Source organism: Agrilus planipennis, unplaced genomic scaffold (genome assembly GCF_000699045.2).
Source record: "Agrilus planipennis isolate EAB-ADULT unplaced genomic scaffold, Apla_2.0 scaffold55, whole genome shotgun sequence".
NCBI classification, from domain to species: Eukaryota; Metazoa; Arthropoda; class Insecta; order Coleoptera; family Buprestidae; genus Agrilus; species Agrilus planipennis.
The window spans coordinates 288,300-305,453 of record NW_020438918.1 but is presented as its reverse complement, the minus strand read 5'-3'; the positions used below and the strand labels follow the sequence as shown (position 1 = coordinate 305,453).

Genomic DNA, 17,154 nt, shown 5'->3' with positions numbered 1-17,154 from the left:
ACTGTGTAGGAGATCATTTGAGAGGGGGGGTCCTGGCAGCTCATCTCGTAGATCCAAACAGGTGACGGTGCAAAGACGCCTTGAAGACATCGATGCTCGGGGCCTGGGCTATGCTCGCCGGAAGAGAATTCCATGTGGAGATAACCCTGTTGCCCAGGTGGTACTCTCGGTGTTGCGTTTTGAAACGCGACACGTTCAACCTCAGATTGTGACCCCGTTGCGACGTCGACCTGAGGAAGATCTTCTGCAGGTCGGAGGCACGGTACAGACCGTGGAGGATACGATAGGTCTCCGTGAGGTCAGCAAAAAGGCGCCTGTCTGCCAGGCTTTGCAGCCCAAGCCGTCTCAGGCGCTCCTCGTATGGCAAGGACTTCAGTGTTCTGGGTATCTTCGAAGCGCGTCTCAGGATACCCTCCAGAGCCTTGATGTCCTTCTGGAGGTACGGAGCCCAGACAGTGGACCCGTACTCGACCATCGGAAGTACGTAGGTGGTCAGTACATTCCGTAGGAGCGGGATGTCCACCTCCACAACGGCTTTGCGGACACGATAGAGGAAGGAGTTGGTTTTCTTTACTACGGCGGTGGTTTGTAGGTCCCATTTAAGATCATCAGACACGATGATGCCTAGATCTACCTGAGAGATAACAGGAGCCAGCGCCAGGTTTCCAGGATGGTATATTCTGTGTGGGTTTTTCTTCTTCCCTAGGTGTAGGACAGTGCACTTCCCCGGGTTGAGCGGGATCATCCAATCGGGGGACCACAGAGCCAGGTTGTCAAGGTCCTGTTGATTGGAGTCACCCTGGGTCAGTGGGTTCCCATAAATCTTATTATCATCCGCGTATGCCTGGTGCTGGGATGTTGTTCGCACGTGCAAGTCGGATGAGTAAAGATTAAAAAGCAGGGGACCAAGAACAGAGCCCTGGGGAACCCCACTCGGAGCCGACCTAGAGGTGGAGAGACGGTCACCAATCCTTGTCTGGAAGGTCCTGTCACGCATGTAGGCCTCGATCCAGGCAAGAAGTTTGTCCTGATTCCCAGATGGCTTCTAGAGCAGCCGTCGTTGTGGAACCTTGTCAAAAGCCTTCGAGAAATCGAAGTAGACAATGTCCATAGGAATCCCAGAGTCCACCGCTTTGGCCCAATCGTCCACACAAAGAAGCATGTTGGAGCTGATCGAGCGACCAGGTACAAAACCGTGTTGTTGGGGGGGAATGATTCCCTTCTGCAAGGCAAACTCTAGGATTTCCTTTGCAAGCAGGCGCTCCAGGACTTTACAGGTGGCGCTGGTGAGGCTAATAGGCCTGTAATTGCTCGCCAAGTGCCTGCTACCTTTCTTGAAGATCGGAGTGATCGTGGCCCTCCTCCAGTTTTCCGGGATGGTACCTTTGTCCAGAGACTGCCTGAAGAGTGTGTGAAGAAAAGGTGCGAGGGTTTCCGCATAGTTCTTAAGAACTACAGATGGAATGCCGTCTGGGCCACTGCAGGCAGAGCTGTCCAAGGAGCGAAGGACTTCCTCGACGTCTCTGACGGAGAGATCTATGTCGGAAATATGGTCATCCTGAGGAGGGTAGTCAAGGGAAGGTAGCGGGCCGGGAGGTTCGGTTGTATAAGCCTCGGCGAAGGTGTCGGCGAAGAGCTTAGCGATGTTTGAGGGATTTGTGATCTCCAGATCACCCTTCTTCATGGCGTTAGGGACTGGACTATGAGAGGTGGATGCTCGGCTCAAGTATGCATAGAGGAGTTTGCCACCCTTCGCTGCAATCCCGGTCTCATACTGCTTCCTGGCAAGCCTGATGATGTTCGAAATACTGTTAGACTTAGACGAAAGACTTTCTGATAGTGAATTAAATTCACAATTAGAAAGAGATGTTCGATTATGGTAACGTGCCTTTCACGTTGAGGTGAGCTACGCCGGGATTAGTTTCAGCAAGTAGATGTCCATATTTTTAAATGGACCTTGTTGGAGCATACGTAATCCTCAAATGTAGCATCGTACTACACATGGCGCTCACCACGCCATTTGTAGTATTTTAGAAAGAGATGATAGAAATAGTTAATGAATTTATAATTAAGGAAAGAGTAAAGGTAGGATGTAATAGTAATAGATGGTGGAACTGCATGTTTGAGGAAAAAGAAATAATATATAAGGTATATGGATAAATAATGAATGTGTAGAGGTGGCATTTAGAATAATGAGGTGGAAATACAGGGACCAGATTTTGAAAAATAGTGAATTTATATAAGTATAAGTTATAAGTAGAATTATATCGGATGAGCAGTGGTACACTCTCTTTAAATGTGTGTTAGAAGGAGGAGAGGAGTTTATTGCTATAGAATACAAGAAAGAAAGAAGAAAGCGATATGAGAAAATAGATATGAAATACCTGGTGAGTGGAAATATGGTGCAATAGTACCGGTGTATAAAAGGGGTAGAAAGGATAATGTCATAAATTATAGGGTTATAACGGTCATGGGTAAAATATATACTGATATAATCAAGAAAACCATATTTCTTGCGAAACATAATTTGTAATTTGTAAGGAGATATTAAGTGGGAGTAGAGATGGATTGATCCTACTAAAAATTTAGTTTAGGTGATGGAAGGTCGAAGCTATCTATTTCACTGCTATCACTATCAATTTGTTTCTAGAGTCACTTCTGCAACGGTCAATTTATATCTACCTCTCTCGGCGATCGTCTCTTCCTTTAAATACTCTTTTGTTTCCTTTCTGGAACCCTCTAAAAACATCCGGATCGTTTAGTTTTTCTTTGTTTAACTGTTTTCCCAGAACGCAGGTACGATACACACATTTACAAATACGACGCGAAGAAAGGCGCTCGCGGCTAGTTGAATAAGTAAGAAACAACAGAGAATTTAAACGGGGTTGTGCGAAAACGAACCATATACAATCAATAAGTTTATAAAATTGTATTGTATTTAGGGTACAAATTTGAATTTGCTGAGGCAGTTAGCAATAAGAGAGCGCATTACATGTGATGGTTGTAAAAAAAAGCTTCATGTTTAATTAAGGCAAACGAACAAGCTTCTGAAGGTGTGCGAAAAGCAGACATTGACGATAGTACAATTACAAAATAAGGTGTCGCGTGGCTCATCAGGGAATGCATAATCGATATCTAGAAACACGGGAGAATGGAACCTAAAACTGTTGGGAATGTGGGATAACTGACCATTTTGCTCGGGACTGCAACAATTATACTGGACGTCCACAGTGTTGGAGAAATATAAGACACCTAAGTCAGGAGTGTCCCTTCAGCAAAACATCGTAGTCGGAATACGAACTAGACAGTCTAGCTGGAGCTAAATGGTTCTCTACTCTCGATTTAAAAAGTGGATATTGGCAAGTGGATATGCATCCGTAGGATAAGGAGAATCCTACCTTTACAGCGGGAAATGGTCGAATGCAACAGCACAACCTGGAAGCGCCAATCGAGAGAATCGCAGTCGACGTAGCAGGACCATTCCCAATGGCAGACATCGGTAACCGATACATACATAGTTATGGTTTACTTTAGTAAGTGGCCCGAAGCATAGCGATACTAAATCAGGGTGCACACACTGTTGCCGAAAAGCTTGTCAGTAATTGATTTATTAATTGATATAGAGTGCCAATGGAATTGCATTCCGACCAAGGCAGGAACTTCGAATAGGCTTTGTTCAAGAACATCACTGAGCTAATGGGCATCACTAAAACAAAATGGCGTAGCCCTTACATGCACAGTCTGATGGAATGGTTGAACGATTTAGCGCTATTCTGAAAACCAATTTAAGGAGCGTCGGAAGAACACCGGCCACCATTTTATTTAATTAACAATAGAAGTGTTACTTAGACAGTACATAGCTAAATAAAGTAGTAATAATGCATGAAGGTGTTTAAATACGTGGCAATACCCAAGTCACCCTTTACAGTCATGTGAAATGTGCTTTGCGGGAAATATCTGTTCGCACTAAATTATATCAGCAATATCTACTTAAGTACTTTGATATTTCTCGTTTTTTTTAGAAATTCATCGTTCCAACGAAATGGTACTGCTAGCTATCGCTGAAGGAGTATGCAGTATTGACGAAGATGATAAGCACACCGAGGAAATAGCTGAATTACTTAAGCAAGCAGACTTACATCTGGAAAGTTGCAAGCATTTTAATTTTGAATTCTTTACAAAGATTGAAGAAGGGTATCAAATGAGAGAAGTACTTACCAGCGATATATTACTTACAGACTTTGGAAAGAAAAGTTTAAAGGTAAAGGTAAAGTAAGCTACATANTGCCGAAAAGCTTGTCAGTAATTGATTTATTAATTGATATAGAGTGCCAATGGAATTGCATTCCGACCAAGGCAGGAACTTCGAATAGGCTTTGTTCAAGAACATCACTGAGCTAATGGGCATCACTAAAACAAAATGGCGTAGCCCTTACATGCACAGTCTGATGGAATGGTTGAACGATTTAGCGCTATTCTGAAAACCAATTTAAGGAGCGTCGGAAGAACACCGGCCACCATTTTATTTAATTAACAATAGAAGTGTTACTTAGACAGTACATAGCTAAATAAAGTAGTAATAATGCATGAAGGTGTTTAAATACGTGGCAATACCCAAGTCACCCTTTACAGTCATGTGAAATGTGCTTTGCGGGAAATATCTGTTCGCACTAAATTATATCAGCAATATCTACTTAAGTACTTTGATATTTCTCGTTTTTTTTAGAAATTCATCGTTCCAACGAAATGGTACTGCTAGCTATCGCTGAAGGAGTATGCAGTATTGACGAAGATGATAAGCACACCGAGGAAATAGCTGAATTACTTAAGCAAGCAGACTTACATCTGGAAAGTTGCAAGCATTTTAATTTTGAATTCTTTACAAAGATTGAAGAAGGGTATCAAATGAGAGAAGTACTTACCAGCGATATATTACTTACAGACTTTGGAAAGAAAAGTTTAAAGGTAAAGGTAAAGTAAGCTACATATATAGCTTCAGAAGGAGTAAATTAGATGAAATAAACGATCTCACGGTGAGTTAAGTAGCGTGGTTAAGGGCTATAAAATTTTTTAATAAAGTAACAATAATTTACAATTCGAAGCCGGTCTTATGCGGGAATTGGCAAAGTAGATGTCTACTGAATAGTACAATAAAAACTCTGCAGCTACGTGGATAGAGAATGGAAACACTACCGATAATTAAACGTCTAAAGTAAACATAAACAATTTAGTACTGCACATGATGTTTAGACTTAATAAAGAAAGTAAGTTCATTAGAGACAGCATTTTGTAAATTTACGAACACAAAAGAAAACGAAAATGTGCGCGACTGTACATTAGTCGGTATGAGCATCATCTGATAATTGTTACTGTTGTTACATAGTTGGTATGTATCAAGACGAGAACAAAAGCTTTCTTTCTTATATATTTATTAAACCCATAACTTGTACAAGAATAGTCGTTTCAAACGTTCTTGTATCTAATGCTAATTAAACATTCACTTAACTGATTGACGACTAAAGCACTACTACTCCTACTAGAGAACATAGAACAAGTATATATATCGAAAGTAAAATGTATTAAATTCGCAGCGACATCCTCCCACTGCAGTATGATGACAAACATGGAGAACGCTGTATTCCAACCCCAACCAGCACACGTTTCTGACTATTAAGCCAGGCAGTGCTTTAGGTGCCTTATAAAGGTTCTAAAAATGCTGTTTACTCTCATGTTTGCTCTAAATAATACAATTTAGTCTACAAGAACAAAATTGCTCTATTACCAGGTCATATGAATGTTCTCAAAGCAAAATTATAAGTCAATTTTGTAAAGGTTGAAGATCATTCTCGGAGAACATTTATAGGTTTTTGTCATAGATCTCCCACTCAACATGGTTGTTCGAATTTAAAATTCTGTTGCTGTAAAAAAAATCATTTTAAATATCAACATTTCTTTATATCGTTTATCATTCAGTCAATCACTTTCGTTCGTTAAAAATCATCTTAGTCAGTTGGTCGTACAGTTCAAAAGGCAGAGGTTTAGCGAAAATATCTGTTCCTTAGACGAAATCCAGTTAATCCTAATCATATTTCGTGTAACACACTGTATAACATAATGTTCTCGTACTTCAGTCGTTTGTACTCAGTTTATTTCCTCCACTAGTTTAAACACTAGCTTGAGCAGCCTTATTATCACACTACACAGTCGTTCCTTTTAGCCCTAAATGTCAGCTATAAACGTATTACTCCTTTTGCCAGTGTCAGTGAGATTTATTTGGTGTTTGCTTAACACATTAAATACATACAGTATATCTGGTCTGGTAGTGTATACCAGATATAAGAGACTACTTATAGCTCGACGATACGGTATGTCATACTTTGTTTCTGCAGAAGTTAATGTTTTATCATCATTACATTCCTTTCTTTCTCTATTTCTAACTTGATTTGTCGTCATTATGGATGCACTTCTTCAAAACCAGATCGTTTCAAAATTTTGTCTATATATGTTTCTTGGATTGAAGTTATCGTTTTAGTTTCTTTGTCTTATCGAACATCTTTAACACACCTACATTGACCATATCACATTTCAACTGTAAACTCGTTTTCACATTGTCCAACTTCTCGTCGTTACTCGCTAAGAGCATCTCAACAACATACAACAGTGGAACTAGAATTTTTTTTCGTTATCTGCAAGTAAAAAGACAGGGCTCGGAGTCGAATTAAAATAAATCTGCTCTAAAAGCTAGTTCCTTGAATCCCTCGTTACATCGTTTTAGACTTAAATGTAACCCATACAGAGCCTTCTGCAACTTTCGTTTTTCTTATTTATTCGGATATTGACATCCATTAGGAATTTCTATGAAATTACCATCATCGATCTTTCCATTTAAGAAGGCTGTCTTCATGTCCAACTGACAAACGACAAGGTCATATTTATTTATTAATGATCCTACTGATCGCAATATAGTCAAACGTGACACTGGAGCATAGCTTGTTGTCAAGTCGTAATTATTCCTGTCTTTAAACTCTCTGATAACCAGTGGCGCCCGATATCTTACGGAACCATCTTGTTCCATTCTATTTTTAAGTACCAATTTATAGTCTATCACATTTGGTGTCTGTTGCCTTTCAGACCCTTTGGGTCTATTAACTAAGTCATCTTTCTGCTTAGTTTGAATGGCTTCTTCATAAGAGATAGGACCATCATTAATTTTTGCTAGTAGAGCGTAAGAGATTTCGCCTTTTCGATCAAAGGTCTTATAGTAGACCTCATCCTCAAGCTTTCTTTTCTTTTCTATTGATTCACTCCTTTCATCATTCGTTTTACTTTCAATTACTATCCTATTGGTTTCATTGTCATTTTGTTTCTCATGTGTTCTCGGTCTTCTTTTCTTCCTCTTAATCTCTCCCACCTATCTTGAGTCCTCTTCTATTACCTTATCATCATCTTGACGGTTCTAAAAACCATTTATTTTTGTTCACTTCTTCAAACATAGTTACCCAGTTCTTGATGTCGTCATTTTGTTATTTGTCTCAATAAAGTGGCTTCTCGTTAAATCATATATCTCGTCTTTTATAAAATTTTCCTCCTTCTGTGGGTGTATAGCCAAATCGTTTTATTTGATCCTACTCAGTGGGATCATTTAGTGCAAATAATTTTAATGGCATTTTTAATCCATTGGATTTATGTGAAGTGCAATTGTAAGCGTATAGTCCTGCACTCAGGGCCAGATCTCACGTGTTTTTGGGAGGTTTACTATCGTAAGTATTTATACGCTCGCACTTTCCTTTGGATGCTCTGATTGAATCGTTCCGATACGCCGTTATCTTCTGGTGTATCTGAACAAAATAATTGCTTTTCAGTTCCTAGTTTATTTAAGACATCTAATGCGTATCTACCAGTATACTCAGTACGCTGATCTGATCTAAGATAAAACACTTTTGCGTCGTCACCTAGGAGATTCCTTGCACTTCTCACGAACACAACTCAAAAAACTGATCTGTTTTACTTTTTGGCTTCATTCAATCTGCCATTGTCAGTCGTGACGCAACGTACAATGACAATGGCCAACTTAATTTATATAATAATTCATCACTCATTCATAGATTACCAAGTGTAAAGTTTTACAGGTTAGGTTAAGTTGTCAATAAGAACACTCCTCCTTGACCGCTTAACCTCTTATACAGGTTATATTCAAATAATTAACGTGTGAGTGGTTTGGTTAATATGGCAAGCTGATCAGTGCTCGTTACATGTTTGAAGACCACAGCCTTATCAGCATACTGCATGATATGTTTACGTGTAATTTCAATATGCTTTTTACCATTTGTGATTTTACCTTCGTATGCATTACGTAGCTTATGAATAGCAAACTGGTTGTCGACCAGTAAAGGATTTGTATAACAATGTCATCGATGACTGTCACAGCTACTCCATAGTCTGTCTCTGGAGACGAAGTAGAGACGAGCTGTTGTTTTTGGATGTAACATATGATGGGGTCTCCCCTCATCACTAAGATTCCACTGAATTATTTGACACTCTCAGGTTCTCCACCGTAGTGAAAGTCCATATAGGCAACAAATGAACCGTCTCCGTCAAAGAAAAATCAAGGAAAGTTCAAGGCCCCTCCAGGTACTGAAAGATGTTTTGACCATCTTCTAATGGCTAGTAATGGGCTTGCTGTTGTAACGACTCAGATAAGTTACTGCAGAACAGATGTCTGGTCGAGAGATTGTAGAGGAAGCTTCCAACATTTTCACAGTAGGGTGTGTTCCCTGGTACTCAACTGTCGTTTATCAGGTTCTTCTGGTCAATCATCATTCCTTTAAGACGTTAAACCCAAAGCGTTCGAGGGTCTTCTCGGTGTATTAGAGCTGCCTCACGATGATTTCATTCGGTTTAACTTTAATTTCCATTCTAAGATATGAGATGTGATCCTCAACCTTGTGAGTGATAGTTATCTCAAATAACTTGTTTATTCGGTCCAGAATCTGATAGATCTCTTCGTCGTCTTGGCCGGCGATGAATCCGTCGTCACTATAGTCTTCTCGTTGTTATATATCCACTGGTTATTGTCGGTGTTGCGCATACCGAGTTCCTCCATATGTGCTGAGGCCATTTCATTCCATTTTTGAAGGGCTTGCTTGAGTCCGTAGAGACTCTTGTTTAGTTTACAAACTTTCCTCGTGCCGTCTCCGAATCCCTCCGGTTATATCATGCATAGTTATTATTCCACGTCTCCATGCAGGAACGCAAACGTCAGGTCGAATAACCAGTTTCAGTCCAATCGAGGCATGGCGGACCACTAAGCTAAAGGTTTCTCTATAATCGACTCCTTCTTCTTGCTCGAGCAACTAGTCTGACCTTCACCGTCCCATTCGACTTCTCCCGAAGTACCCAGCAGCATGTTCGTAATCTAACACCCAAACATTGAACATGGACATTCAACCAATTCCCAGGTTCCCATGTTGAATAGTTACTCGTATTCTTCTGAAATTGCTTGTCACCATCTTTTGTCCCGAAGAGCTTGCTATCATTGCTATGTTGGTGCTGTCCTCCTCTGAAGTGTCCCATCACGTAGACTGTCAGTCTGGCTGGTGGTTCAATTCTCCAACGATCCTGCAGACCTGCCCTTCTTGGTTGACGTCTTTCTTCTTCATTTGGTTGGGCTCTGACTTCTTGCAAGATTTGTTTTTGTTCGTCTTCAGCTGACTGGTACTCTTCACCTTCATAGTTCGGCTCAGTTTCCTCCTTCTGTCGCAGCTGATTAGATGTCTGTCTGATTCATGCTGTTGACTTCCTCACTGAAAATAACGTTATTCGAGCTTATAACGTGCCTTTCGTCTGGCAGGTAGATTCCGTAACAAGGAGAAATAAGAAATATGCCCTTCCTGGATTTCCTGTCCAGCTTGCCTCTTTTATGTTCCGATGTCAGTGTGTAGCAGGTCGTTCCAAATGCCTTTCGTTTCCTTTCCTTTTCCCAAACCATAGATTGGCAGGGCTTTCATCCCTCACTGAGCTCGTTCCCGTCTGATCTATGGTAACACCGAATAGTTTACCGGCTCTCCCCAAAGGTTTCCATCCAGATTGTGTGTGGATTGCGGATCTCGCTGCTTCAACAATCCTCCGCATGTCTCTTTCTTTCCTTCCATTTTGCTCAGGTGTATAGGCGTTGGAGAAGGTGTGCATGACTACTGGGTTCTTCAAGAGTTTGCATGTGCCTTTCTGATTGCATACACTGCGTGGACAGTTAGTTTTGCAGTACGCAATGTATATTACGCACGGTTTGTTGTTGCAGTACTTCTTGGTGTGTCGTTTCTGATTACATTTGAAGCAATTGACTGGAGTACCAGTGGCTTGTGGTTGTTTGACTGACTTGGCTTCTTCTCTCTCGCAACGAGTGCATTCTTGAACGTCGTTCATTTCTATTCTCTGCTTCTGTCCTCTTCTAATCTCAGCCCTTCTATAAGTGTTCGATTGTATTTGGTCTCCAGTCACATTGTCCCATGTTGTGTTCAGGTAGTGCAGCTTCGGCGGTAGCACGCTGAGCATTAGTGTCATAATCCGGTAATCTCTCACTTGCCATCGCCAGATCTTCAGCAATTTACGACAGCTGATTTCTTGCTGTCAAAATCGTAGCCGAAAAATTTTTGACAATTTTTGTAGCATGTCGTTTGCTGACTTGCATGACGCAATCTTTCTGGCAATGTTGCTGCTGACGTCCAATCCGATGAGCGATTGCACCTCCAAGTCCTTTTTAATCCATGACCTGACAGCTTCTGCTTGCGTATCGGCTAGCCGAGGTATGAGATACGTCAGTATACAAAATTCACTGTTAGCGCAGATTTCTATTTTTTTTATTTTTTTATTTTTATGTTGTTTGTCATGCCGCTACTTGTAGAGGTCTATCTTATCGAGTTATGTGGGGGTAACAGGATAACCGCCCATTATCAATCTCACCTGTCTTGTCTTGTCGCCATCACGCATGGCTTACTGTACCTAAAATATGTTTCTCTACTTATAATAAAATTATTAAATGTATTGTGTTACTGTTGGAGTCCTTAGAATACAATCATAACATAATGGTCCTAAGAGCAAGGATTTGAGAAAACAGAAAAAACAACGACATATGGAAAACAGTGAGTTCGCTCCATTTTACGTTTCCTTCATTTATACATGCTTATACTCGTTTGCAACACGTTATTTTACATTTTTCTTTTCGTTTATCAGTCAATGATTTTCTCGCTAGAATATTTGTACAGACACGATTATTGTACATTTAACTCGTTTGATATTTTAATATTGTTCGTCTCGTTTATAATACGCATTCTATACACAGCACACGGCATTATCGATTTAAACGCATTTTATTGCTGTTTGCATATTTTCCTCGTTTGTTTCTATTCTATTCTTTATCACGATGACCGAAGAACAAGAAATTGAAATTGAATTAAGACTATTAAACACTAGACGCGGCCAAGTTAAGGCACAATTAACAAGGTTTTCTACATTTTTGGTTAAATTGAATGACACAAAATCTATATCACAAATACGCACTCGTCTCGAAAAAATTGAATTATTATGGCGTGATTTTGACGATAAATTGAATTGTTAGATGAATCTGAAGAACAAACAAGTCAACGTGAAAAATTTGAAGATTCATTCTTCGAAATAACAACTCGTGCTAAGGATATAATATCCGAAAAGGAATCGGTAAGCATTTCCACTCGTATAGAAACACCAACATCGGCGGTATCTCAACCTATCGGAAACAATCTGGTTGATCCGACAAATTCATTGTTTGTGCGTATACCTCCTATTAACCTACCTAAATTCGACGGTAATTATGCACAATGGCTCTCATTTAAAGATTCATTCAATGCATTAATAGACAAGAATACAAACATAAGTCTTGTTTAAAAATTTCATTATTTACAATTATCATTAACCGGCGCTTCCGCAAAAGTCGTTTCTGAATTAGAGGCGACGGAAGCGAATTATAAAATCGCGTGGAAACTAGGTTTGAGAATAAAAAAGTTATTTGTAACTCGCACGTAAAAGCTATATTTGATTTACAATGTTTCGTTGAAGAATCGTTGCATGATCTGCAAAAACTGCTGGATGATTACAATAAACACATTCGCGCATTAAAAAATTTAGGTGAACCAACTGAAATGTGGAGTATATTATTACTGCATTTAATTTACTCAAAATTAGACCGTAATTCACAGAAGTAATGGAATAAAGAATCTTCAAAGTCAGACGCTGTAAAAATTGACGATTTAATAAAATTTCTAAACGAAAGGTGTCATTTTCTAGAGACAATCGAATCTGTGTGTGTGTGTGTGTTTGTGTGTATGTATGTGTGTATGTATGTATGTATGTATGTATGTATGTATGTGTTTTTGTGCGTCCGTGTTGTTCGTTTACCTCATCGCTTATGAATTTAATTTGTTTCATTCGATGCGACTAATTTGCATATTCCAGAATCAATTAATTTAGCTGATCCTGATTTCAACATTTCAAATTCGGTAGACATTTTAATAGGAGCAGAAAGTTACTACGATCTTATGTGTATTGGCGAAATTAAATTAGGCATTAATTTATCCATTTTACAAAAATCTAAATTCGGATGGTTGGTTTCCGGACCAATTACCTTCCCGATCAATTCAGTAAACGAATCGCACTGTAATTTATCAATTAATCAATCAATTCAAAATAAACTTAAAAAATTTTGGAGAACCGAAGAAATTAATTCGCCTAACTTAAGGAGCAAACAAGATATAAAATGTGAACACATTTTTAAAGAAACATTGACTGAGAATCAAAGCGGACATTTCGTGGTTACCTTACCAATGGTAGATCCTGTGCCAGACTTAGGAAATTCTCGTGATCAAGCTATAAATAAATTTTTATCATTAGAGCGAAAATTAGAAAGGAATCCCGATTTAAAAAGACAATATCATGAATTTATGTTGGAATATAATAGTCTTGGTCACATGAGTAAAATTGACGACGCAACCATAGCATACAACAAACAACTAATATATTACTTACCTCATCATGGAGTTATCCGCGAAGATAAGTTGACAACGAAACTTAGGGTAGTTTTCAACGGGTCTTTTGAAACTAGCAATGGAACATCTTTCAATGACATTTTACTGGTTGGTCCTCATTTATTCAGTATTATCGTTCGCTTTAGAAAACACGAATATGTCATGATAGCGGATGTGGAGAAAATGTACAGAATGGTAGAAATTAATCCAGCTCAGACTTACAACGCATTATTTGGCGATTCGACTCATCTCAACCTCAAAGTCATTATCGATTGAATACTGTGACTTATGGAACAGCTCCTGCAAGCCTTTTAGCTATTCGGTGTTTACATGAATGCGTCTATGAAAACATAGAATATCCCGAGGCCGCAAATACTGTCCTTAACGATTTCTATGTTGATGACTTGATAACAGGTTCAAGCTCAACAGAACAAGCAATTAAATTAATAATGGATATCTCAAATATACTAAATAGACATGGTTTTAAATTAGACAAGTGAGCGTCAAACGATCCTGCAATTTTATCAACAACTTCCGATCTCGATAGACACTCGCAATATTTCATAACTGACAGTAATAATCACAAAACTTTAGGGATAGAATGGCATTCTGATACTGACACTTTAAAATTCATAGCAAATTCTTTCCAAACAAAAAATGACAAGATAACAAAAAGATCTATTCTTTCTACAATTTCTCAGATTTTCGACCCCATGGGATTGGTGGGTCTAGTGACAATTAAAGCTAAAATATTGTTACAACGTTTATGACAATCTAAAATAAGTTGGAATGACCCAGTTTCGGCTTTATTAGAAGAAGAATTCGTGCATTTTAAAACTCAGTTGCCACTTCTCGATAATATTTCAATTCCCAGACATTCAATTATATCAAATTACATTTTTGTCGAAATGCACAATTTTTGTGGTGCATCTCAGCGTTCATATGGTGCTTGCGTTTATTTGATTTCCCGCGATTCACTTAACAACTGCTCAGTAAATTTGCTTTACGCAAAGTCCCGCGTAGCACCCCTCAAGGTTTTACCTTTACCCCGGTTGGAACTTTTAGGAGCTCTTTTGCTGGCGCAATTAGCCGAGAAGGCAAAAAGGGCTCTTAAGGTAGATCTTCACGATAAAACATTTTGGTGTGATTCCAGTATTGTTTTACACTGGTTGTATTCTGAAGCCACCAACTGACAAGCTTTTCTTGCGAATTCCGTTTCCGAAATACAGCGTTTAACTCATATTAGCAAGTGGCTTCACGTCAATAGTGAAAATAATCCTGCAGATGTCATACCTAGAGGCTTAGACCCCGAACAAATTTTAAATTGTGCTTTGTGGTGGTCAGGTCCACCGTTTCTCATGCAGGACGTAAATTCATGGCCAGAAACAAACGTCAAGCTTCAGCTGATTGATATTCCCGAAAAGCGCAGAAATACCTTCTGCTTATTAATTTCAAAGTGCACAAAAAACGAGTTTGATTTAATCTCACGATATTCGTCATTTTTAAAGCTACAACGAGTTGTCGCTTATTGTCTTCGATTCGCGCATAATTGCTTTCATAAAGAAACCAGAAATTCAATTTTTTTAACGATACCCGAACTAGACACGGCTTTAATAGTAATTATCAAAACGGTTCAGACTCAGGAATTTTACAATGAAATTAAAATTTTATCTGCTGGAAAATCTGTTCAACCTTCAAGTAAATTGTCAACCTTAAATCCCTTTATTGATAAAAATGAAATAATTCGTGTCGATGGTAGAATTGCACGGGCTGCAATTAGTTATGATGTCAAATTTCCAATCGTTCTACCATCTAGTAATCACTTAACAAACCTATTAATTGAGCACGAACACAAACTTAATCTTCACTCAGGTGTGCAAGCAACATTGACTTCAATGCTTTAAGTCCAAGCCGATAAGTACTACTCAGCAAATGGGTAATTTACCGGAAAACCGCCTTACACCTGCCAGACCCTTTCTCGTGTGCGGAACCGATTTTGGCGGCCCTTTCTTTATAAAAGATGGCAAACTTCGAAACCGAAAAATAATCAAGGCTTATTTATGCGTTTTTGTCTGTTTTTCTTCCAAAGACTTACATTTCGAATTAGTTGGAGACTTATCACGTGATGGTTTTTTAAACGCCTTTAAACGTTTCGTTGCTAGACGTGGATTATGTACCGATATTTTTTCAGATAACGGCACTAATTATGTTGGAGCAAATAATGAATTGTCTAAAATATACTCCAAGTTGCCTGATTTTTCCAAGGATCCCGACTTTGTTCATTATTTTCAACAAAATCACATTAAATGGCATTTTTCACCTGCCCGATCGCCTCATTTTGAAGGTTTGTATGAGGCAATGCGAACTTAACATATGAAGAGCTATACACTGTTGTGGTGCAAGCTGAGTCAGTTCTCAACTCTCGAACTTTGATACCATTTTCCCCTGAACCGAAAGATCTCATAGCCCTTACCACAGGTCACCTTATCCTTGGCGACTCATTAACTGCCGTTCCTCAGTTAGATATTACAACTTTACCAGTTAACCGTTTGACCCAGTACCAGAGATTGCAGCACATGTTACAGCATTTCTGACAGAGATGGAAGCACGAATACATTAACACTCTGCAAATTCGCAACAAATGGAAGTCCAAGCTTTCCAATGACCAAATACAACCAGGTTGTTTGGTATTAATTAATGACGAAAACACTCCTCCATTAAAGTGGCCATTTGGACGAGTCGATAGCACTTTTCCAGGAAAAGATGGTTTCATCCGAGTTGTGAATGTTATGACTAACAGTGGCGTTTTTAAATGTTTAAATATGCCCATTACCAATTAGTGACAATACCTAACTTTCCGTTTAATTTACAATATTTAAGTATTTTGAAACAATGTTTATTTTGTTTGTTTATACGAATTGTTAGTTTTTTATTTTTATTGAAAGCTAGACCTTTCAAGACGCGCGGTATGTTAGCGCAGATTTTTTTTTTTTTATTTTCATGCCGCTACTTATAAAGGGCTACCTTATCGAGTTATGTGGGGGTAACAGGATGACCGCCTATTATCGATCTCACCTGTCTTGTCTTGTCGCCATCACGCATGGCTTACTTTACCTAAAATATGTTTCTCTACTTATAATAAAGTTACTGTTGGAGTCATTCTATCCCAAAGAGAAACAATTAAATATGGTCCTTCGAATACGATCATAAACATACTAACATTCACAACACATGACTTTACATTTTCCAGTTTTACAAACCTGTTCGCTTGTTTCAGTTTGTTTGTACTTGCATTGACGTATCGCTGTTTTGAGGACCTTTATTTTTGACCTTGTCTGCCAATCTTGTATGTGCGGAGATGTTTGCGACGACTGACTGGGTTGACGTGACGACCAACGACTGATTTGACTAGTACCGGAGCCTTCGACTTACTGCGCTAACTGGACCCATAACCTGATGAAGTTCGGTTGCTCCGAAATGACTTGTTTATGTCGGTTTCAAATAAATACGACTAAATTGACAGTTGCTCATATATATACACAAAGTTTCAGTAAGTTCACAAAAGCAACGATAACAGAAGTAGTGAAACGGTTAAGTAACTATCCCAACAAATTGCAAGTCAAGCAATTGGAAGAGCTTCTTGGCCGTTTTCAATATATCATCGCCCTGACGGATTACGACTTTGGTAGGAGCAACATAACAAGCACCGCATTAACACTGGAACAGCAAGGCCCATCAAACAACCACCTACGGGACCATCTTCGAATTGTAAATTATTGTGATTTTCATAAAAAAAAAAATTGCCCTTAACCACGTTGCTGGACTCACTGTGAAATTGTTGATTGCGTCTACTTTTCACCTTCCAAAGCTCCGCACTTATTTCTGTTAAGCCTTGTATTGGGTTGATACATGCCACTGAAGGTTATCGTATCTAATAGTCGTTACATGCCAGTGAAGGTCGTATCTAATATTACGACAGTTCAGAACAATAAAAGTACGCCAACTTCCATGGACACATTCCTCCTTAACCGAGATTTTTTAATAGAGTTTCGCCTTATAATTTGAACAAAACGGCAAATAAATGGTAAAATAGCCACAT

At 39.0% G+C, this 17,154-nt stretch overlaps 1 protein-coding gene across 1 annotated transcript in view; it reads left to right on the top strand.

Annotated features, from left to right (window-relative positions):
* Positions 1-8,661, top strand: part of LOC112904216 — a 37,630-nt gene extending 28,969 nt beyond the window's left edge. Inside the window, exons 5-6 of the mRNA XM_025973704.1 lie at positions 4,056-4,210; positions 8,545-8,661. Of these exons, the coding sequence (XP_025829489.1) occupies positions 4,056-4,210; positions 8,545-8,661 (272 nt within the window). The remainder of the gene's footprint in view (positions 1-4,055; positions 4,211-8,544) is intronic.
* Positions 8,662-17,154: the final 8,493 nt, after the last annotated feature.